At 40.3% G+C, this 24323-nt stretch overlaps 1 protein-coding gene across 3 annotated transcripts in view; it reads right to left on the reverse strand.

Annotated features, from left to right (window-relative positions):
* Positions 1 to 24323, reverse strand: part of COL22A1 (collagen type XXII alpha 1 chain) — a 216651-nt gene that overhangs the window by 109867 nt on the left and 82461 nt on the right. For all 3 annotated transcript variants that reach the window (XR_001553652.2, XM_015856410.2, XM_032442913.1), the window contains exons 6-12: positions 22123 to 22246; positions 19754 to 20029; positions 18632 to 18712; positions 17922 to 18035; positions 17306 to 17350; positions 13492 to 13545; positions 12725 to 12760 (exon numbers count right to left, since the gene is read on the reverse strand). Coding sequence is in view for 2 of the 3 variants with exons in the window: in XM_015856410.2 (XP_015711896.1) it covers positions 12725 to 12760; positions 13492 to 13545; positions 17306 to 17350; positions 17922 to 18035; positions 18632 to 18712; positions 19754 to 20029; positions 22123 to 22246 (730 nt within the window). In the remaining variant the exon portion in view is untranslated. The remainder of the gene's footprint in view (positions 1 to 12724; positions 12761 to 13491; positions 13546 to 17305; positions 17351 to 17921; positions 18036 to 18631; positions 18713 to 19753; positions 20030 to 22122; positions 22247 to 24323) is intronic.

Here is a 24323-nt window from a genome sequence, read left to right on the forward strand (position 1 = left end):
TTTGTCCTTTTCAGGCTCCTGAGCCTGCTGTCCTTTTCTCACTGAAAATCCAGCCACGTATGTTTAGTTTCATCCTCTGTGCTGCACAGCCAGCAGCCTTTAATCAAACCTTCCCACAAATGTTAACAAGAGAATAAATCCTTTCATTAGCTCACAGTTGGCAAAATGCTTGTCAAAAGGGCCTATCTCTGGCAAACTGCCACCTGATCCAAAGTGACCAGAGTATTTTTCACATAGTATAGCCCTGGAGTGCTATCAGCTATATAGAAGCAGATAATGCTGAGTAAGATAGGGCTAGTAGGTTCTGCAATTACTGATGGCATACACAGGCATAGATTAGGAGCACAGAGAGGTTATGTAGCTCACAGGTAGCTGCATATTTCTACAATTGCCACTTTATGTTGTTTTTTTTTCAAAATTCATTCTGTGATTATTTACTTGAATTACAGCAACGCCTCATTTGTTTCCTTTGTCACTCTGTTGTGGATGCTGTATGAATAAATATCAAATGACAGTGACTATACTTGAAAGCTCAGTTCAAAATTGCAAGTGATGAGTAAATATAACAAAGAAATAGCAGAGACAAAGGGCACAGACTAGTAAAATTGCTGCCAAGCAAACACGGATGCAAGTGCACTGGGCTGAAGAATCAAGGCATCCCACTGTGAGAAACGGGTCAGCTTCAGCAGCTGGCATTAAGCCCTGGGCAAGAAAAGCTCATCACATTTCTTGCACCAAGGCCAAATGTAGTTGTGCACACTGAGAAGGATAAAAATAATAGTGAGTATTCACAAGTTGGCTGCGCTCCCAGCTTCAATGCAATGAGATTCTGCTGGTGACATGTAAACTGTGCATAATTATTTACCCCATGCATTTCTACCGCTATCCCTTTACTTCATAGATATCTGAACTTCAATTGGTTGTCCCTTTCTAAAGAGACATCTGGACTAGACTGGGAAGTCAGAAGGACCAGGCCTCCATGGAACTGGGAAGAAGAGTCTACTACTAAGAATAGGAATAGGGTGGAGCTTCTAAGGCAACTTCTCTTTGGCTTAACCAACACCTGGTTTTCGTGAAGTATCTTTATGCTCTAGGTGGAGCAACCTATTGTTATTTCATGAATAGTATTGTGGAAAAAAAGCTTGAGTATGCATGTAGTTGTACGTGTGAGTAGGTGTATTAAAAATGCATCAGTTTGGCTTTGGAATTTCCAGAAATACTGAACACTGCAAATTCTGAGGATGCAGCACTAAATGAATAACTCCAAAAACTCTTTCATGAAGAAATCAATAGAAATTCTGTGAGAAAATTGTGAATATTTTTTGTGCCATACTAAAAGGAGAGGAAATGTCATATCATGAGGGAATTCAGAACTCAGGCAACTCTCAGCTGCTGAAGAGTACTAGAGAGACTACAAATAAGGATATACCCATGAACACTGAGCTAGTACAGCTCATGAAAATATATAGGTGAGCTGTGGAAGTATAAACATTCATCGACAGGTTTCTTTATTAGCTTGTCTGCAATAGCAGAGTTATTTCTAGATTTGAGTGAGGATGTCTTCCTGGAATACCACTGCCATATGAATTCACCAAGTCATGTCAGCCATAGGTTAGGGTGTCCCTCCATGGTCATAAAGGTTTTAAGGTCTTTTTCAAAAATATTTTTTATCTTTTTAAAACTTCCATTCAGTGCTCACCATATGCTCACAGAGCTTAATTTGTTTTGTATTATCCAAAGATTTACCTCTCTTGGGTTATTTTCATGCACTTATAAATTCATGAATGTTGGAAAAGACCACCATGTAGCCTCTTCTTGAACACATCTAGGGACAGTGACTCCACCACCTCCCTGGGAAGTAGCCTCTTTCAGTGCCTCACAACTCATTCAGAGAAGAAATTTATCCCAATGTCCAATCTAAACTTCCTTTATTAAAACGTAAATCTATTACCTTTCGTCTTATCACTGTTACCTGGGAGGAGAGGCTGACCCTCACCTCCCTACAACCTCAATTCAGAGAGCTGTAGAGAGCAGTAAGGTCTTCCCTGAGTCTCCTCCAGTCTGAATAATCCCTGTTCCTTCAGCCACTCCCCATAGGACTTGTACTCCACGCTGCTCACCAGCTTCATTGCCCTTCTCTGGACATTCTTGTAGCAAGAGACCCAAAACCAAACACAGTACTTGAGGTAAGGCTTCATCAGTGCCAAGTACAAAGGGATTTTGAGCCTTACTACCCCATACAATTGCTGAACGCTATGTATATGGTCTGTGACCAGATTATATCCACATTCCATGTAAATCCTCACATGGCCAAATGGAAATACCTATAAAATTACAAAGTAGATAGCCTAATTACTATATGATGTGTTTCCTCAGAGCAGGAGCAACTGAAACATAGATTTTGCCATACCCAGCCTCACAGAATATTTTCTATGAAGAGGGACCTAAAATGGAGGAGGAAGCAGACTGCAGATACTTGAAAATATGTGGGTATAGAACAATCCTCTTCTACCTGATTCTAGAAAGACATCAAAAGCACACAATAGAATAACCCATCAGTGATGATTTTTAAGCAATCTGCTCAAGTTTAACTGCTTTCCTTTCCTCCAGTTGCAGCTCCTTAAACAGCTGCCAAGTTTACAAATATTCCTTCCAACTTGAGAACAGCTGTGGACTATAATCACATATTTTATTTCAAACTCTGGGTTGTGGCCTTTGTTAATAGAAATGAGAGGAAACTAAATGAGAAAATAATGGAGAAAAAAATCAGTCCTAAAACACATGGTTAGATTCTTATTTTCCTGTCAAATTCAAGTAAGTCACTGGATATTTCCTTCACCTTACAAAGCAGTCTACAGAAGATACACCACCCTGAGGTCAATTCTATACACCTTCTTTTTTCTCTTTCAAATTGGTCTACACCTACCACAAAAGTATCGCTTTTCTAATCCCAGAATGAGATAAAATTTTTTAACCCTGTCATAAAACATTGACAGAGATATCTCTGTGTGACCTTCAAACTCTGCCAAGCAGAACTCCATGAATCAGACACCCAGCATATTGACAGCTCTGCAAACCAGGGGATCTATATCCTAGGTAGGCAACAAAAGCTGAACAAAAACAGAGCAAGAAGGGCAAAATGAGATGGAAATAAAAGCAACCCTGAACTGAGTAGTGCTGCTACTTCTCTATTAATACACCCCTCTCTCCTTTGTTAATTAAACTCACAGTATCCACCTCAAATGAGGATTTTCAGCAACTGTATAATTGTTGCCACTCCAGGAGGGCGATGAGTCAGAGGCACAACTGAACAGGAGACATATGGAAGGTCACAGTGTCTGGGACAAAGGTAGAAACTGACAGCAGATTTCCTATGTCCTAGGTCAGTGCTCTAATGATAACTTCATTTTTTCCCTCTTCATTTTCTTTCACCTGTGTTCAATTTGCAACCTGAAGAACTCAATGTATAAACAAGAAGACCGTAAGCATCCAGTGCTGCTCCACACTAAACAGTTTTCTCCATTGGATCAGAAGAAGGATGCAAGAGATGTTGCAAGCTTAATATGATCTTCAGGTCCAAATTCTTGAGAGCACTTCCAAAAGGCAGCATGAGCTGAAAAGGAAGTAGTATCTTTTTTCCCTTCTCTTGATTTTTCTTCAGAAATATTGTCAATTCTGAGTTGGGTGGGGAGTTTTTGTTTGTTTGGGATTCTTTTTTCCAGTGGAGGTCAGGAGTGATCCTCTGACCAACTGAGATGCAGAACTGCAGTGTATATATGTCACTCAGCTCCATTTTCAAAAGCTACTGACCAGACAGGCAGCACAAATGACGGCCATTTTCGTCAAGGATTCTATTAGCTTAATGATGCTAAAATCCCATTAATATCTTGGAAAATTTGACACCAAAACTGGCATTACCTTCTACTTCTAAAGGAAATAAGATGTTCATCTTATCTGGGAATTCAGTTCATTCTAAGATAAAAAGAAAATTACTCTGCTTGTTTACTGCATTATATTCTGATTTAATAAACAGAAAGTCCACATGGACATGACACAGGAATCTGTAGAAGCTGTAGGGGTGCGTAATCTATCAGGATACCAATTAATCAATGATCTGATTAAATGGTAGTTATGAACTTTATTTCCTCCATTGCTATTCAGTTGCACAGTCCCAAAAGGTACTTTACCAGAAGAAATTCAGGAGATCTTGTATTTCAAGGGTTTCTGAGCTCTTTAACCTTATCATGAACATCATGGACCCTACCATGAGATCAACAATGGATCTTCTGAGCCTTTGTCAACGTAATCCCAGTCACCAGATGTTTTTTCTTTCCCTCAGGTAAGGGCAACTCTTTTCAGGGATCCCAATGGATACCTTTCTCTACAGAAACCTGATACTCCACCTTTGCATCAAAATAGTTACAACAAAATGTGTGTTGTCAGTGAATTCGGCACATTTTCACCCATAACATGGTGCTGCTGCTAAGAAGGTTCAGCAGAATTTAGTGATTTGATAACTAGCTATGGCCCAGTGCAGGTCACTGTAGAGCTCATAATAGCCTGAGAATCCCCCAAAGACTTCAAAGCACCCAATATCCTGTCTGTTAGCTTCACACTACCCACACCTTACAGTGACACTCTGTCACTAACTACATATGGGATTTCTGAAAGAGGAGAATGGTCAGATACCTTTGGCAGCTCTTGACCTATCAATTTTTCCTCTATTAAGGCTGCATCAAGTGGAGGATTTACTTGAAGTATACATCTACATCTGCAACAGCACCACCACAAAGAGGAACTGCCAGAAGAATAAAATGGATTCAAGGGGTTGGACTACAAAAGCAAAATCATTATTTTCTCTGAAGTGAATGTCCATGTAGAAAGGAAAACAAAGTAAAGGCAAGAAACAACTCAGTTCGCTATGCTTGCATCTCTCTTGGCCTTCTACCTACGTACCAATCCTTGCAAGCAGCAGAAGTTTATGATGGCAAAGCAGGATTAAAGTCTCTGTGTTGATCAAGATACACATGTAGCACAGACTGATGGCTCCTTGAGTACCTAAGCATGAAAGATATAGCAAAAATGTCTTTGTGTAGTAGAACAACATGTATGAAGATGAGGATTGATTGGGAGATCATTTATATCCTGTCTTAACACAGTGAAAGCTAAGATTCCATGCTTGTGAAAGACAGCAAAGGGTCACAGATTTGCCTTGTGTAGCAAGATCAGGTAGTAAGATTTTATGTCTTTCTCCAGTAGAAATACACACCCTGAACATTTAATTTATATATATATATATATATATATATACTGGGGCCTATGGATGATGTGGGTTGATATTTTGTTTTGCTAGAAAAATATCTTAATTCCTTTTAATTCCTTCTGCTCTTCTTCTGGGAAGCCTCAAATGCTTAAGACATCTGCTATGGTACCAGCTGCACAGTTAGGAGTGCTGTGGTGCCCAGCCATAGCCAAGAAAGATCAACCAGGTTTTGATCAGTGGAAGAAGAACACAGCATGGGAAGGAGAAATTTGGAATCCTCAATTCCAGCAGGAGACCAGAGCTTGTGACACTGCCCCTGCTCTGAACTCAGACAGAGGAAAATCTCAGTGGCTATGATGGACTGGAGGAGTAGTTGTAAAAATGTGAGAAGGGCAGAGAAAACTTAGGATGTTTTGGATAGGTCATCGCAACCTGTTTTGTGTAATGCATTAACCATCTTTAATTCAATAGGCTATGAGATGCATTTGAATCTTCCAGAAAAGCTTTTTCCTTTTGCACCTAGCAGACAGCTAATCCATACCTATCAAGCACAGTATTGCTCTCAGAATCATCTTTAATTTGAACAACAGTAACCAATGACAGAATCAAGAGAATAAATTGTTTTTCTCTTCCCTCCCCTCCTCTTCAGCTCTTCTATCAGAAGAATCACAAAGATGGGAAATTTTCTCATTTTTCTTCCTTTCTATACTGCAAGCGTAGAACTTGGCTGGGAACTCTAAGAAGTGCCTGAGATTTCACAAAGTCTGCACAAAGTCTGCTTGCCAGTAGATGTCATTATATACAAGCATTGTGCCTGCAAGCCAGAAGCTAACGCTGAAAAAAATAACTGTTTTCTAAGTTTATGCAAGGAAAAACAAGTTACTAGTACTCTTGCACTGCTGAGAATTAAGCTGTCATGATGCACAATTAGTATGTGATCTGGCTTTGAGTTGTTTATTACAATCTGCAGCTGTTATTCCAGGTCACAGAAAACCACAAAACCCTCTAATTATTGTTAAGAAAAAGAAGTCCATACAACCACAGTTATTTTGCTGTGCAGAATGTACTTTAACTACAGTTAAAAGGACTCAAAAATATTCAAGGTGCACTCTGAAATTGCCTGCACACACAAGAGGATTCAGAACGTTCTCAGAGCACTAAAACAGGTACTGACTTTAATACACCTTACTCATTAATGGAAAAGTTCAGAAAAGGAATGACAGATAAGCAGCTCCAGTGGGCTGCATGAAAGCTTTATGAAGTGGATGAGGTTGAATTATACAATGTGTGAGATTATACAGATATGTAAATACTGAACTAGGAAGTTAATCACTGAGTGACTTTAACCAGATGAAGTCAGTAGCTAAAAATAGACTCAGAGGGATGATTCCTAGGAGCAGTAAAGAAAAAAAGGAAAAATAAATAAATAAATCTGCAGCTACTGCACTTCCATTTTTCACTACCAAGTCAATCTGTGCTATGCTCACATTATTTTTTTATTTGGCAATAAACTAATGAGGTCTGAGCACTACGAACGAAATGCTGAGGTGGAAGACCTCATCTCCAATTATTAATCTCTCACCTATTATTCAGTGACTGGATTTTTCTTCCATTTTCCAGTTTCAAACTCAGTAGTATCTCTGAACTTTGAGCCATTCTTCCATCTTGTTACTCTTGAGATATGTTGGCTGAAAGAGTGCTGCTCACTGTCCTGGTGCTTCCCAAAGCTTGCTGAGTGCCTTCTCAGTCTGCCAGCCCCAGGAGAACTGACTTATAATTAAGAGAATTTGGACTTGTTATCTGTCTGAGCAGCACAGCAGCCCAAACAAGGCCTGTAACCTCTCAGCAGCACCTTCCAAACCCAAAGGTTTCAGTGGTGAAAGGACACACAACAGCTCCTGAAAAGATCATTAGTTTTACCTGGAAGCTTCAGGAATAAAGACCAATTCCGTATCATTTCAGGCATAAGCTCCACATGGTTTAAGAGCTCAGGGCACACAACCGGCTCCTAGGAGCTCAGATGGCTATTCCTCTTCCTTTATTTTCAGTCTGTTTTTAAGTTGAGACTCTCACTGCTCTGCAGGTCTAAAATGCCACTTCCAGTAACTGAGTCACATGCACAGACCTTCTGGTTCCCAAATGAATTCTTTATATTCACCCAAGCAAAAGCACTCCTTGCCCTCAAACCACCACAACATGCTAGACTCTGGCTACATTTGATGTGCAGACCTGCACTCCTTTTGCTTGAGCATCAAGTTCCTGTATGTCAAGCACTGCTTTCATGGAATTACTGAATCATTAAGATTGGAAAAGACCACTAAGTTCATCCAGTCCAATGGTCAACCCCTTGCCATTAAACATTTTCCTTTAGTGCCACATCTAACCTTTCCTTGAACATCTCCAGGGATGGTGAATCTGCCACCTCATTGGGAAGCTGGTTCCAATACTTCAATACTCTTTCTGAGAAGAAATTTTTCTTAATATCCAATCTGCACCTCCCCTGATGCAACTTAAGGCCATTACCTCTTGTCCCAACACCGGTTACCTGGTAGAAGAAGCCAGTCTCCTCCTCACTACAGCCTCCTTTCAGGGAACTGCAGAAAGCAGCAAGGTCTCTCATGTGCTTCCTCTTTTTCAGACTAAAGAATCCCTGTTCCTTCACCTGCTGCCCATATGACCTGTGCTCCAGGTCCTTCATAGCTTCATCACCCTTCACTGGACATGCTCCAGTGCCTCAGTGTCTTTCTTATAGAGAGGAGCTCAGAATGGAATTCTTTCACCACTGAAACCATTAGGTTTCAATGGTGTTCCTTTGAGGTCATATGCCTTGTTTGGGCTGCTGTGCTGTTGAGACAGATATCAAGTCCAAATCCTCTTAAACACAGAACAGTTCCACCAGGGCTGGCTGGCTGAGAAAGGACTTGGAGAGCTTTGGAAAGCACCAGCATCCATTCATGATAAACTGTTAGGCCATGCTGATGGCACAGTGCTGAGGTAAAGAAGTGACATGAATTTCAGGTTATGCATTTCCTCATACTCATTAGAAATATTATAATAATTCCCATGAATTTTTCCTACAGGAAAACGTAGGAATGACCAAGCTACTCTGTACCTTTCCTCTGCACATGAGGAGCCAGAGACTCTTATTCAAAAGCTATAGACAGCATTGGACAAGCCCTCAGTGGACTGTGGAAAAATCTGTCCCCTTCTGGGCAGTGATGCTGTTAGGGTTATTCATCAAGAGCTGAACACAAAACCATAAGAATAGATATGGGTTATTTCATCTGCAGCAGTGGCCTCATTGGACGCTTCACCAGCTTACCATCCTGTTATCACAGATCAAAATTAAAAATGACTTGCAGACATCCTCAAGCAGAGACAACGACTTTGTACTGAATAGATCTTGGCAGATGTCTTTCTTCAATAAATTTGTAAGCATTCTTTTTTTTTTTAAACACACAAATTTATTCTCCAGAGCAAACTGCAAAGAATAGCTCCAATGCATACTGTATGAAAAACAACTTCATTTGGTTCCTTTTAAACTAGATAAGTTTGTTTTCCCTTAGCATTTCCAATAGAAATGAAAAAATATTTCCTAGTGAAGTGTCCATAACACTCAAAGTGACTTATTTTCATCAGCTACCCTACAAACTTACCACTTCCTCAAGCACCTTCTCACCTATGGAGCCTGCTCAGTACAGTTGGCTTTGGGGCCAACTGTGTAAGAAAGTGGCTCAGCACTGCTGGACAATATTCTGTGCTTTGCAAGTTGCTAGTTTCTAAGCTAAACTTGTTATGGAGGTATTAAGAGGACAGGATGGCTTGTGATGTGGATGACTGTGCCCTGGGAATGCAAATCTCATACTGTACAGAACCTTTGTTGTCAAATGGGATTTACCTGACTTTCATCAAGAGTTGTTCTTTCTGTTCTCACTCTTCTCCCGCACCTATTCCTTTTGGACAAGGGGTCTGAAGGTTTTTCTTATGAGCTCTGCAAGACAAAGCTATCTGATCTAACAAATATCTATGTGAATAACATCTATGAAGTAAATGCAAAATGTTGCCTCCATGGTGATCATGTTATAGAGATCATGTTATAGATTTGGGTATTTTGCTGTGTGAAAATTAGCAGAAGGGTCACAAGAGCATGTTCAAAACAAGTCAAAGAAGACACAGCATGAATTCATGAGCAGAAATATAACAGACTACATGTAATATAAACACTTCAAGGCCTGAAAGATGATGGTGAACAGCAGAAATTTAAGATCCAATATAGAGCAGGGGCAACAGAATCACACTTGAATTGGAAAATTCACCCAAGAGCATGTGACATTATCACCTGGAGGTGCATTGTGTTACTGTCTGTTTTTATATGTGTGCAATTCTTTGGTTATCCTCTGTCAAGCAGAGTTATTTAGGCCTGGCAGAAAGTGCTAGGCTGTCACTGGAGACATTACAGCAAATTTCTTCGTTTTCAAAGTCATACAAGGCCTCATGTCAATATGAATCACAGAATCACCAAGGTTGGAAAAGGCCTTAAAGATCATCCAGTCCAACCATTGAATAAGGTTTTTAACCAGAGCAGCTGTTATCTTATGGTTTACCACTAATGATGTGGTTGGCCTGTTATATGTTCTAATACAAGCATCATTCTGGCTCAAACTCAGCAGCGTAACTAGGGAAAAGGACTGGAGAAGCAAGGCCAGTATCTCTGCTGTTGTCCTGGAAAAGTACAGGATTTGCACCCTAACAAATGCCTCTGACTCCACGTAATTGCCCACAAGTCTGCCAGGTGCCTGAAATTAGCACAGCTGAAAAGCAACACTATAAGGGGGATGACTTCAAACTTCTCATCTCAATCATCTCAAAGGTGAGAGCATTCCTCTGTCAACACTTATGATGGAAGCCTTGTCCTTACAAAGGAGCCCACAACACACGAATAGCAAAGATTGCATAAACTGCAACTGTTTAAAGTCCAGTATCTGATCTGTTTTACAAGCACTAGCCCATACCCACCACAATCAAGGAAACAAATCTGTCACAGCCAGTGAAAAACAAGAATTCATGCTCATGCATCCATTGCAGCGCAGCAGGCAAACAAAAAGGAGCCATGTGAACCCTTTCTTTTCAGGTGTCACATTCTTCTGTCTGGAAAGGGTCTCATTTCCTACACTGCCCTCCTCCTTTTATCAGAAGTATGGATGGCAATTAGCATCACAAACACTTGCATCCCAGCTCTCCACAGTTCTTGCTGCCTCCCTCTCATGGAGACTTCTTCTGACACAAAGAGTCATGGTGATTCTATTCATGGTGTGATTCTATGGTCTACATCCACTGAATGGAAACACTGTACATTAGTGATTCCACCCAGCCAGTATAAAATCCTAACTGCTTTCTCCTGAAGGCTCAACTTCACACCTGAAGACTGACCTTGAAGATGGTCTTTTACATTCAAGAACAATTATATACACATAGAATCACAGAATCATCAAGGTTAGAAAAGACCACTAAGCTCATCTAGTCCAACCATCAACCCATAACCACCATGTCCACTAACCTTGTCTCTCTGTGCCATATCCCCACATCCTCTTTTTATTCAAGCCAGTGAGTCACAGCACACAGACCTATGTGCTCCAACAACAACAGCAGTGACTCTAAACTGTTGGGCACACACACATGGGGCACACACACACATTGGCAACCAAATGCACATCCTTCACAGCTGAGCACAAACTGCCTGAGCTGGCAGGAGTACCAAATAAACAAAAACAGGCCATTAATTCATGGATCTCTGTGCCCACATAGTCATTCAGGGCAGCCTATTTTGTTTGGCTGTCCCAATAGCTCTGTACAAGCACACTGTGTATGTTGGACCTTCTTATTTTTACCTCCTTCCCTTCAAATGTGCATGTCTTTTTTTTTTTTACCCCCCTCCAGGTATGGGAATAACAGAGATGAAGTTTTGTTTTCTACCAATTTTTCCAGAGATCAGAACATAAGAAAACAAGAACTCGCCTCAACTGCAGCACAACTTGCATCGTAAACATCATGTTTCCCATCAGACTGCTGAGTCTCACCACCTGCCAAGCATGAGTTGGTTTCCAAAGGCTGAGTTCTGAGTCTCAGAGGCTAAATACTGGCTGTCAGTGGGAGGACTACAAGAAGATGGATGCTGAAATGTGTGCTTTACAACCCCCGTGTCTCTAACCCTGCCTAATAATATTTCCTGCCATGAGCAACCCTCATTTAGACTGTAATTTTACATGACGCACTACCATTATTAACAGTCAATAAATCACAGTTACAGAAAGAACAAATGAGAAGATGCAGTGGTCATAAATGCCATGTTCATGCTACTGCACCATTCTTCCTTCCAGACTACAAACCAATATTATTTTAAATTCCCCAAGCAATTGGTTAACCACTGAACTCGTGGAAAACAGCTCTACAGACTCAATCTCATTTTCAGTAGGAAGCATGACATTTTCCTTATTTCATCCATTTGTCTCCTAGAACCTCCTGTCAACATTTTCCCATTCAATATTTGGTGATAAGGAAAACATCCACAATGAGGTCTAATATGGAACTGCATGCAGAAACAACTATTTGTCCGCTGCAGCCTCATTTTGTTGAGGGAAGAGGGGAGTGGGAAATTTGTGGCTAAAATTGTCTGGAAACCCACACTCTTCTCAAATGTAGTTTAATGCAGCTCTGTTTTTTCCCCTCATTGTTAGTCTCAACTGAGCGCATTTTTCAAGACAGGTGACCCAGCAATTTTCAGTGCTTTTACTCTATATCTGTAATTTTAAACCTCAAAGTCTTATTTCTCTGACTCAGCTCATATTTGCAGTAGGAAAATACTTTGGCTTTCATTCTACAGGTTACTAATGAAAAAATCCAATGGAGGAAAAAAAAAAAAAAAAAAAAAAAAAAAAAAAAAAAAAAAAAAAAAGAGAGAAAAAAAAAAAAGTTTTGAGGTTTTTCCCTCTCTTCTCTGGAATACTGAAGTGAATGGAATGGTACAATCGCCATTATAGGGAAAAAAAAAAAAAAAAAAAAAAAAAAGTTACAGCAGTCACTCCATGACCCAAATTTAATCCTGTTGAAAATTCAATAAACTTGAACTTATACATTCCATTTACTTTCTATCCTTCCAGCCAGTTGCTTTACAGCATTATCTTCCATGAACTCACATAAAGCAAAGATTATGATTTCAATTTAATAGTTCTACATGTCCACTGCACAAAGAAAAGTCAAAGCATACGAAGGGGAAAAGCAATGAACACTTGGAAGATATTCTTTAGAGGGAAGCTTAACCCAGCATAAAACTTCCCCATAAAGATCCAACTGTATCATGTTCACTGCAATTTGTGCACTCCAAAAATACCCTCTGAGATAACACAATGCAACAGTTAGCTTCTCTTATTTAACTAGTCCTATGAAGGTTTATCTACTACATACCTTTTCTCCTTTTTCTCCTCTGCTATAGGCTCTGCCCTAGAAATACAAAAAGAGAAGAGTACAATTGCTAGCAAGGATGTTAAACTGTACAATAAATACATATTTCATCCCTTCTTTGATACCATAAATATTTATTTATACACACACAAATTCACTGGACAGATAACATGGGGAAAGTCTTTTTTAGCAAGATTCCTTGATAATAATTGAACAATAAATTAAAACAGAAAACTCATCTCCAATTCTCCTACTTCAGCACCAGAAAAGCATCTTATTTGACATTCATGTTGGAGTCTAATACTACGCTTCCAAAATCAAAGACTCCAACAAACATCAATAGAATTAGTTTTACATAGGGATAAAGAATTTCTCGCATAGAAACTCAGCCTGGCATTTGTGTTAATTGAAGCTGGAGCTTGGTCAGCTGGATGTATGTTTTTTAGGAGTGGTTTGCAACTTCTGAGTGAGATTGCCTCTTATTGTCCCCTGCTGGATGTGCAGCTGTGCAAAAACCAAGTACATCCAAGTCACATATGCTGATTGAAAGGTTAATACTAAATTAGTTATCAACTGAAGTCAGGGATGATTCAATTCATTTTCCTGAAACACACCAACAAATGCAAGAAATGCCAGCTTCTCACTAATACAAAGGCCCAGAAAGAAAAACATCTTGGGTACACCATCAACAGAAGTTTAGTGTAGAAAAGGGAACAGGTACTTGTATTTTATTTCCCTTACTTAAAATTGTTCTGATACTTCTTACTTACTGACTCTCCTTTTTCTCCTCTGGGTCCAGGAAACCCTTGGCTGCCACTTTCTCCCTTGGAAAAGAAGAAAGGTCATTGGTAACACAGAGATAATTCATCCCTTGCTGACAAGCACAGAAGTAACATATGAGATTTCCTCTTATACCTCCCTGCTAGCCCCACTTGTAAATTGCACCACATTAGTGTTTGTATTTCATAGGTATCTTTGCTTGCTTTGGGGGCTTTTTTGGAAGGCAGCGCAATGAAAATTTGGCTGAGATTGCGGACACTTCTGTTTCCACCCCTCTCTAATGACAAGATTTCAGCTCCTGCTGGAAGTCCAGAAGGATGGGATGGACTTCGTTGCATTTATAATGACTTGGATGGATTTTATTGTATTTTTTTTTTTTTTCCCATATGAAAACACCACTAGAAGTCTTCCAGGCACACTGGCAAGGCACATTTGGTACTTCAAACTTCCTTATTTTCTGATAAGACAGGAAAAACTTAAAAAGTTGGTTTGCATAAAACCAAGAAGGCACACACCTAAGATGTGGGAAAAATAAACCTGTAAATAATGTCAAGATTTTAGAGTTTTTTTCATACTTCCAGTTTCTAAAAGAAACCACAACATTGCTTTGATTCACACCAGATTTTCAAGATCTGCTAGCAAAAAGGTACAACACACGCAACCACTATCACTGCTTCCTCAGATGGAAATGAAAGAAAGAAAACATACAAAAAGATGGCTAAAGAGAGATCATGCTTTCCCTTCTAACAAAATAAATAATAAGAAAAACCCCAAATGCACACACAAAGAAACCACAAAGAAACAAACAGCCATTACTCTTTCTTCAGACAAGGACTGAATAAGCCAGCAGCAACAATGATGAAAACCCAAACCAAAGCAACAATTAAGAAACCTGTCTTAACCTAGAAAGAGTCCTACGGTTGTTTTTCCCTTTTTACCACTATCAGCCCCTCCCAAGATCCTCATTTTGGGGTAAGCAGTTTGCTTAGGTTTTGAACACTGACCTAAAAGTACTCCCTGGTGGGACTAATTTCTCAGGTGACTCCCCTAAACTGAATGATGGCTTCTTGAATCACCTGCATCAGCTTCTTTCCTCTGTTCTTATATGGCCACAGAGGCCCTTATAGGGTATTTTTCATTACTGGTCTGAGAAATACCAAATATCAAAATGTTTTTTGATAATGCCTGCATTTCTACAGTCCCTCTCCTTGAGTTCAAGTCATTTAGGATTTGATTTCAGCCATGCAAATCACTCCTAATTAGAGATGCTCCATATTAATAATGTCTCTATAGAAAATTGTGATTTCTGACTCAGAGCCTTAACATCACTGTTTCCACCTTCTTGTGATAACTCCTTTCCTTCTTAATTAATTTACTTTAAATAGAGACATTTAAGTAATTAATGCTTAATCATTTATCATGCTGTACTTTCTTGACAGCATGTTTTAAACCACTATATTCTTAGGTTTGATCTTTGTTTAATTTACTCAGTCTTTCTTGAAGACACAGTTCATAGATTTATGTCACACAACAGCAACAGCTTTAAAACATAACCCATCTCAGAAATGAGGAGACAAGCTGAATAATCCTAAAACATATTATGGATTTTTCTAAGCCATAATACAGAAACCACTCATTTCTATGTGACCTGATATACCACATGGTAATACTGGGGAGCTGCAGATACCATCCACTTTCTTCCACTTGTCAGCATTTTACTCTGGATACCACAGAAACAGTGAGGAAGAGCGGCACTAGTTCCTCCACATAGAGCTCAGACTGTGACAAGTTGGTCTTTAGCTGATCTTTGCAAGAACTGCTATTGATGACGTTAATAATTTCAAGTCCAACCATCAACCCACCACCACTAAACCATGTCCCTAAGTGCCACATCTATTTATCAGTTTATTCTGAACGGGCAGTTGTCTTATCCTCTATTACACTACTTGAGCCATTCCCTCAGACTACCTTCTAGAAGGTGGTCTTTTACCTACTTCAGAAGAGCTTTTCACATCTAAATGTGAACAACAATCACTGAAGGAAGCTGAGCCATGCTATCCATAGAGCTGGCAGACATGATCTATCATTGCTGAGAGGCTAGCCACCATCCCCAGAGACCAAAGGCATGCCCTAGGGATGAACCAAATCTGTGCTTTGCTAGCAGATAAAGAAGCTAAGTTGTCTGTATTCAATCATCAGTTGTGCTCTCATCTCCAGCTCTCAGAGCTTGTCACACAGCCCTGCCTTGGTATTTTGCAAGTCATGGACCACTAAACTGAAGGAGAAGTGACACATAGCTGCAGTGCCACTGAGTCACCCACCTTAGGCAGGTGGGACACCCACTTAGGAGATCTGTTAATGAAAGCCTTCTGATGCAGTGCTTGGACATACCCGTTGGGTAATCACCTAATATCTCCTACGCAGTGCTGTTTTATACAGTACCTCACCAGTGCACAGACCTTTTCAAAGCAGAAAAGGACAACAAGATGTTGCTGCAGGGTGGTTTTATTATAATCATAATCATCCTTCTGCAGCCTCCTCACGACATTACTGACTCTGCCATTCTTCAAAACAGACCCTCATTATTTAAGCTGCCACAGATTAAAACAGAAAGTTACTATTTATATTCACATAAGGAAATAATTTCTGCAATTTGAGTTGTGCACATCAGAGCATTAATGCACCTATGTTCTTTACTGTCACCAGAAGCATGCCCCAAAACACATATCCTTATCATTCAAAACTTCTTTCTGCAGACAGAAGAGCAAGCTCACCCAAAAAAACAACTAACAAAAACAAATCACCACCAACAAAAAACAGTGCTGAGGATATCTGGCCTTCCGAGACCCTCAGATTTTTCCACTTCCCTACAAAAGAGAGTTGTTTCAGGACAGACGAATACCTTTTCCTGGGATGCAGTTAGTTTTATCACCAGTTTCACCGTGACTGAATGTTCAGAAGTAATTCAGATGGACACAGTTTTGAATACAGATTGTACCCCAAAGGCTTTTTAATCACACAGATGGTGAAAATAGGAGCCACCAGCATGACCAACTTTCATCTCCTCAGCAATGCAAATCTTTGTTTTCTTCCAGTACAAGCGTTCCCCTCTCAGTCTGCTGTTTCACATCTCTAACTGAAGCCAAACAAGAAGGGGAATGTCTGTGTTGAAGGTATACATATGCACGTCAAAGAAGGTTGCAGAATATGCAGGATAATACAGAGGCTGCACTGTGAAATTTAAAGCAGCCATCACAACAATTCTCCTGCCCTATTACCTAGGAAGAAGCATCCTAAAGAAAGCGGTCTGTTTTTAATATAAATTCATGACTCAAACATACAGTCTGTGGGTAAATCATTGCCCCAGTCTCAGGAGATTTTGTAGAGTGATTGGGAGGCTGCTACCTAACCTACAACTCTGTACTGCTGCTGAGCAAGGCTCAGCACAGAAGGGTTTCCAGGTGACTCATCATTAAAGTTGTGCATGACACAGTCAATTACAGTGGTTTGCAAAATTGCCAGTTTAGAAGCAACAGGAAAAGCTTTTGGAACACGTTTATTCTAAAGTAACATAGAGTAGAAGCAGACTCAAATGCAAACCTAGAGGAAGGATATAAGTCAGGCAGAGCCCCCAGCACTCCAGGGTCACTGAAATGCATCTTAATTAAGTGATATGCTAAATTAATTATTTTTTCTCACAATATTCAACTCCTCAACATACACTGAAACAAACTTTTTTTTTTTTTTTTTTTTTCCCCCTGCTGTTGGTTTTATTAAACAGATGAACAAGCACATCCTACTGACCTTTTGACCTTTAGGACCTTCAGGGCCAATTGAGCCTCTTTCCCCCTAAAGAAAATACATGATTAGTCAGACTTCATTATATAATGCAGCAAAAGGCTCATTCCCACAGCAACTGAGGACAACAGAAAAGTTTTCTGTTTTTAGGCAATAGCAGACTGAAAATGACATGTCCTCAAGAGAAATGACTGTGAAGCTGGCTTCTCAAAGGTCCCAGTCACAGCCAATAGAAGCAACCACTTCATCATTAAGAGGTCTGACATTTTTTTCAGCATGGCTACATTTACCTCCAGAATTTCTTATTCATTTGAAGGATACGCACATCTGAAGTAGATAAAAACAACCCATTTGTTTTCAAAGCTATTGTCAAGACCATCAGTGTAGTCGAAACTCACTTTGTTAGATTAAGAGAAAACATCTGGAAAGATTGTCATCACCTCTACAGATATCTCACCTGTGAACAACACATCTGGCTCTTTCTATTAAATACTTACCACCACTAGATCTAAAAGCACCTCACAAATAAATTAGGTCCTTCTTAGAACTCACTTGCGTGGTATCATGCCTCTATTTCCAAACCCATACAACACACTAAAAAGAAAACACAGTCAGCACTCACCTTTTGCCCAGCAGAACAGGAGCAATTGAAAGTCTTGAGGTGGGCAACTTGCTCACTGCCAACAGTAGGCCTCACTTCCACAGGAGGTGCTTCTGTCAGGACCGTCACCTGGCACTATATCCAGACACTCAAAGTCACGACAAAGCCTTTGGTGATAGAAAGCTTTCTCTTCCACCCACTTCAGAGAAACTGGATAGGCATTACTGGATAATGCATGGTTAAGTGTGTTAGGTATGAAATCCCATAGAAGCCATTCATTCAAACAACAGAGGAAAATGTGGCAAAATGAACAATGAGTCTCTTTAACCAGGATCGAGGAGAGAAGAGGGAGAGTGGAAGTGTCTACTGAGAGATGGGCACGGGAAACTAAGCAGCTATTGGCACAGTGTTAGCTTTCCCAAATAAAACCAGTGGGATTCATGCTGAATATTTCATGCTGAAGTTCTTTTGTTCCATCATCACTTCAGACTTTTGTTCGCCATGACAGTTTGACAGGGAAAAAGTGACTTGGAAACTTCAAATTCCTCATACTCCTCTCTTTACAGTGGTTCACTTTTGGCACTGCTAAATTACTTGTTATATAGCTAGGTTTGATTTGCCATCCTTATAAAAATGATAAACCCACACTGTCATATATTTCCTGGTTTCTGTAATAGATTTCAACAAAGAGTTTTCATATGAAAATAAACTAATGACAAAAAGAAGCTTACTGGTCCTGAAGGAATGTCACAGCAGGTCTCCAGCTCAGCATGCCGAGAATCACAGTAAATAACCATCCGCTGAAGATCAAACTGGAAGACAAAGTGAGGCAAGTCTCAGAGACAGTGAATTATTAAAGACTGCATGTCCTTTTGTTTGAATATATACAGTGCAGAGGAATAAAAATGAAATCCAGAAGGAGCTAAATTCATGATAATTCTGTGGCTCCGTAGCCAATCTCTCTCAATCAATAATGGAGCAGTATCTCAGCATTCTCCAAGAGTGCTGTGTTAATGAGCTTGATATGCCTATTAAAACTTAAAGCAGTTTTTAATACAAATAAGAAGGTCTGCTAATTTCTTTGTCCTGGCCAAATTCCTGTCTGAGAAAATATATTCTGCCCACCTATGTACTTTCTAGAGTGTCATCTAGATATAAGTTTTGTTCTTCTCCTGTTGCGCCTTGTGCCTTCTGACCATTTAGCCCAGCATGAGAAATGTTATTAGCACATTTAATATGCACATTCCATCCTTCTTTGCAGCTTAGAAAGATTACCTAAATCTCAAACCACCAAACAGTCATGCTTAAATTATACCAGGTTAATACAGCTACCAGACAATCAGAACCAAAGCGCACGTCTCAAGTTCAATTGAAGAAAGAGACATTAATATCAGTTTATTATCCAAGGAACCGAGACTGTATTGTGACTCAATTGAGTTAATAGGCTTCCTTTTTTTCCCCCCTCTCTCACTCTCACAGGTGGAAACTTTCATAATGCCAGACTGGACAATAAAACACCCTCATATGTGTAGCCCAGTATTCATTTTAATAGTATTTGTGGATGATTTTGTCTCTGATCTTAACTATAGTTCTTTCTGAGACTGGCCAGAAATATGAAATGGGTTTCTCATTTTTAATCCCTTTTACAGAAATACGGACAGCCTCACATAAGCAGGCATTAAGTCTTGTACACAATGAGATGCCTGTTTTATCTATATAAAACAAGTAACATTTCAGCAATGCTGCTTCAAGAAAAGAGTCAACTATAATATATGCACCCCAAAACACAGCTACATGCTGAATGCTTAGTGCTAAATGCTATACCAGTTCTTATCAGCAAATTCAGTACTTACATCAATGGGAACACTATCATACAAGCGTTTGCCAATCACAGTCTTTCCTTGAATGTCAATATTTTCCCTGTCTTCAATAGGCAGCATCTGCACAAGCTTGCAGTCTATGTACAGTGAGACAGCTGTGGACTGAATGCTGAGGGCAATTTTATGCCAGCTGCGATCAAAAAGATCACTGACTCGTGTACTGCGAAAGACCACTCTCACAGCATCCTTGGTGAGCCCAACGGCATTGTACTCCACAGCTTTATTCTCTCCATCCAGTCGGATCGAGACCTGGAAACAGACAGAAGTAATGTAAGTGATAATGATAATTAAATGTACAGTCTCCTCCTTCCTACTCTCTGTTTGCCATCGCATTGAACGTGATGGAGAGCCTGTACCTGTTCTAAAAAGCAAGACTGGGCAAGGCACAGGTTTGATCACAACTCCATGATCATCCAAAGCCTTTGCTCATAAGCAAAGCCTTTGCTCATAAGCACACCCCTTGGCATGGTTTCATCCCGGTACCACTGTGGTGCCTCCCAGGCAATGCTTGGGCATGGCTGGGTAGTAGCACATGTTCAGAATGTCTCTCCAAAGTTTTACAGACAAAGCTGAGCCTGTTCTGCACCCTGTGCAATCTTCCACTACTTCCCAGCAGACTGTTACTTAGACACCATGACATGCTCTCAGCCATCCCATTGGGCATGGACAAACCCCTCATTTTCTGATAAGAAAACAGCCTGCTGAGCTGTAGTACTGACTACACATTATTTCAGACACTTTCAAAGGAAAAACCAACACAAACAATAATGATTGTGCCTTAGGCTCAGAGGAGGCCTTGGACCAGGCATTGCACAGTATGGATACAGCCAAACTGCACAACTTGAAGTCAGTGCTGGAGACTGGTTATTGGTCTAGTTCAGTTAATTAGAAATTGAAGAGACAGTGCTTAGGGATGCAGAAAAGCTAGAAGGGATAAAGGACAGATGGCTTCAAATGTCTTCGTTTCAGTGTAAATCAAAGTGTAACACACAAGAAATGAAGTCCTAAGTGACCAGTCTTGGACAAAGCACTTTCAATGAATGTAAACAAAATCCCCAGTTCATATTGTACTAAATCATGCCACTCCATTTGAAACTACACAGAATAAATATTTCACCATTGCCACTCTCCATCTTTCTTTTATCTCTGCCTTTCTCCCCCCACAAGCTATTGTACACCTACCCCATGTTGCAGCTTATGGAGTGGGCAAAAATAGGCTTCTGAAGACATTCTACTCATAGCTCATTTACAAATTGATTTTCTCTTTTACAAAGTTAAGCATTTGCTAGCAGGGAATGGAGCAGAGCACAGAGCCTGGGGAAGCAGCAGTACACTCACAAGCTGCAGACCTGGAAGCAGTTTGGCAACACTGGCACTAAACTCTATCTGAAGGAAGTCACATAGGCTACCTCCATACTTGACCCAGAATCTGGGTGCAGATGAGCACCATGCTGGCTGGAAATGCCACCTCAGATTAGTGCTAGCTCGGAAGTGCCTGCAGTCTGTCAGCCAAGCAGGTCTGCAGACTCACAGTGGCCCAAAGTGAAGCATGAAACAAGGCTCTTGAGGATCTAGGGCAATTCTAGCACTACAATTTAAGGAACTTGCAAAAACAGTACTGAGAATCTAGAGCTCTTTTTCTCTCTACATCCAAGCAGTTCAAGTTTCAGTTGTCTCTAACAAAACATACAAACCTGAAAAACAAACAACTTGACCAAACCACCTCCTTCCAAAGCACACCTGAACCTCTACACTACGTCATGCTGCTAAGAAACCACATAGGATCAAGTGAACTTTTATTCCACTGTTACAGTATTTTTCAGCCAAGTTACTGGGAGTCCCTGACAAATACTATTGGATCAAACTCTGCAGCAGCCCAGACTCATAGCACAGTGGAGAAACAGTAGGTGTTACGTCCATTTCCTAAGTAACGATGCCTTTGGATAATATCTAGAATGTAGGTATGCAAACCTGCTATAGCACACTGCTCTCTTGTTCCGCTGTATGTGTGGCTATCCTTTCACAAAGAGGCAAACATCCAGCTTTTCATTCACCAGAACCCTCCACATCCTTCTCCACAGAGCTGTTCTCCCACTTTGTACACATACCCAGAAGCAGTTTGAAGAGCAGTACTTCCCCTACTCTTTCCAGCTAACACATATATATGCATGCTAACAACAATCAAGGTCTATGCAATACTTCCTCCAGGGCTCAAATTAAAAGTAAAGGTTTTTCAGCAAGAAAAACTGAAAATTAAGGAGTGGGAGGTTAAGGCAAGAAGGCTGATTCATGCAGTCGGAAGGAAACAAGGCTGCTCTTTCTGGCAGCAAAGAGCCTCATACCTGTGGTATGCCATACTTGTCAATAATCTGCCAAATATACCAGTCTTCTTTTCTGGAAGCCTTTCGGAATTTGAAGGTAGTTACAAAGGCATATTCATCAGGCAGACCTTGTGGGAATACGTCCCTGGCATGGGGAGTGAAAAAGACAGAAATGTATCAGGCATAGCAATGTAGAGCACAATTTCTAAAACTCTGCTTGTCCCAGCAATGCTTCCCAAAAATATCACGTAGCTCCCACAAAATCTGCTGTATTTGGCAGCCTGAAAAGCAATGTATATGAGCTTGTTCCTTCCATGTGGTTCTGTCCTTGAGGAGCCCTTCTCTATTCCAACACAGAAGCTCTCAACTTAAATAAATAACAGTGAAAATTTCACAAGGGGATCCATCAAGTCAAAGCAGCTGAATTTCACCTGATGCTTTAGCTCACACATTTAGTAAAGCATGTTTTTATTTTGTAGTACACTGGAGATCCATGACATCTGGCAGTGGGCAGGCACACCTGGAATCCTCTATAAATGTACCAAGTTATAGCAACAAATATTGTAATATTTCCCCTAAACAGGCACGACACCTCATGTCTGCCCCAGAAGATCTTCCTTAGTTAGTGGCCTGAGGGAACAGTACCTCTGTGAATCACGCTTTATAATTAAATATAATAAGGCAGAAATTTACTCATTGTGATTCCATCATCCATGCATAAACCTGAATTTACAAAAAGCAGAACTGTTTGACTCATCCCCAACATAAGAACATACTGTAAGTGAGAAAACAGGGCTAAACAAAAGGGGTAATTAACCCATTATAACCATTTTTTGTCACTAGCCATAAATGGACGTCTACAAATGAGAACAAGCATGTTATCTCTGCCTCCAACATTCATTGGCAAGTAATCACACTACTCTGCTACCCACTGTATAATCAGCCAGCCTGCTCCTCTGATTAGTTCTAAATAGGCCCTTCCTAAATATCATATCTTTGCTTTTGGACATCTGAGCAGTCAGGCATAAGCACTCATTAGAAAATAAAGGCAACAGCAGAAATTAATAAAGAAGAATACACTGAAATGTGATTCTCTTAAGGAGTACTTCATAGTTAACCCAAAGGCATGTTCAACTAGGACCTGTACTGGAGTTTCAAGCAAAAATCTCATACTTAAAATTTCCAAAATGTTGTATTTTACAATTACAGCAAATGTTGAAAGCCATAATGTTCAATCATCTTTTAATCTGTGCTTTGAATTTTCTACTTTTTAGCCAAGTTAGAAATTCAGAACAAGTATTACTGTGACTTCTTCCACTACTGCAATTTTTGCTGTATAAAAAGCCCATGAGAGCTATACACCATTATAAACTGGTCTTCCCACTGAGGACATAGGAGCTATCTGAGGATTTCCATCACAAGAAAAAACTGAGCCAAGCTTCCACCAGCTCATTTACCACCAGCTCATTTTTACTACCATCTTCTTCCCTTTGGAGAGTTGACAAGGCTGTCTCAATACTCAGTAACAGCTATTCATAAGCCATACCTCCCTCAAGGCACACAAGATAACTTGAGATCCCCACTCTTCAGGCTGAGAAAAGAAGCCTGTCAGATGTCACTCTGTTGGCAGAGATGCTATGGAAAATAACACTGGCATGACTGGGGCACTGAGAGGCATTCAAGAAGGACTTGGGAATGCTTGGCAAGGGGGAATCATGTTGGTCACATCAGCACCTCCCCTCCCCCCAAAAAGGGCATCCATGCAGGTCTTTTTCACTGTTGACCTGTCTTAGTACAAGTTTCTTGTCAAATGGCTTTGTACACTTTCTGTCTCTATGTTTGTCATAGCAGAAGAGGTGTGTCTTGGCTTTTAACACCACTGACAGACTGGGCTGTTTTCCTTCACCCCATCAAGGAACTTCACAAGGTAGCAATGCGAATAGTTGAAAAAGCATTTTTTATCAATGCATCCTCTTGAACATTTCTAAGTAAGAGTGCTGTTAGTGGTGAGACTTCCCTGTGGCTCAGCTCCTAAAACTTTGCTGTTTCACAGTATGTGTCTAATGCGTTTTTCTCACTCACTCCTTACCACCTACCTTCACCATCATAACTGGATTTTGTGAGCTTCAACCCAGCCCGTTAGGAACATGATTTGCATTTTGGGCACAGGTCATCCTACTGACTTACTCATCTGTAGTGACTCTAACTGTGGAATTACTACT

This window comes from Coturnix japonica, chromosome 2 (genome assembly GCF_001577835.2).
Source record: "Coturnix japonica isolate 7356 chromosome 2, Coturnix japonica 2.1, whole genome shotgun sequence".
Lineage (NCBI taxonomy): Eukaryota > Metazoa > Chordata > Aves > Galliformes > Phasianidae > Coturnix > Coturnix japonica.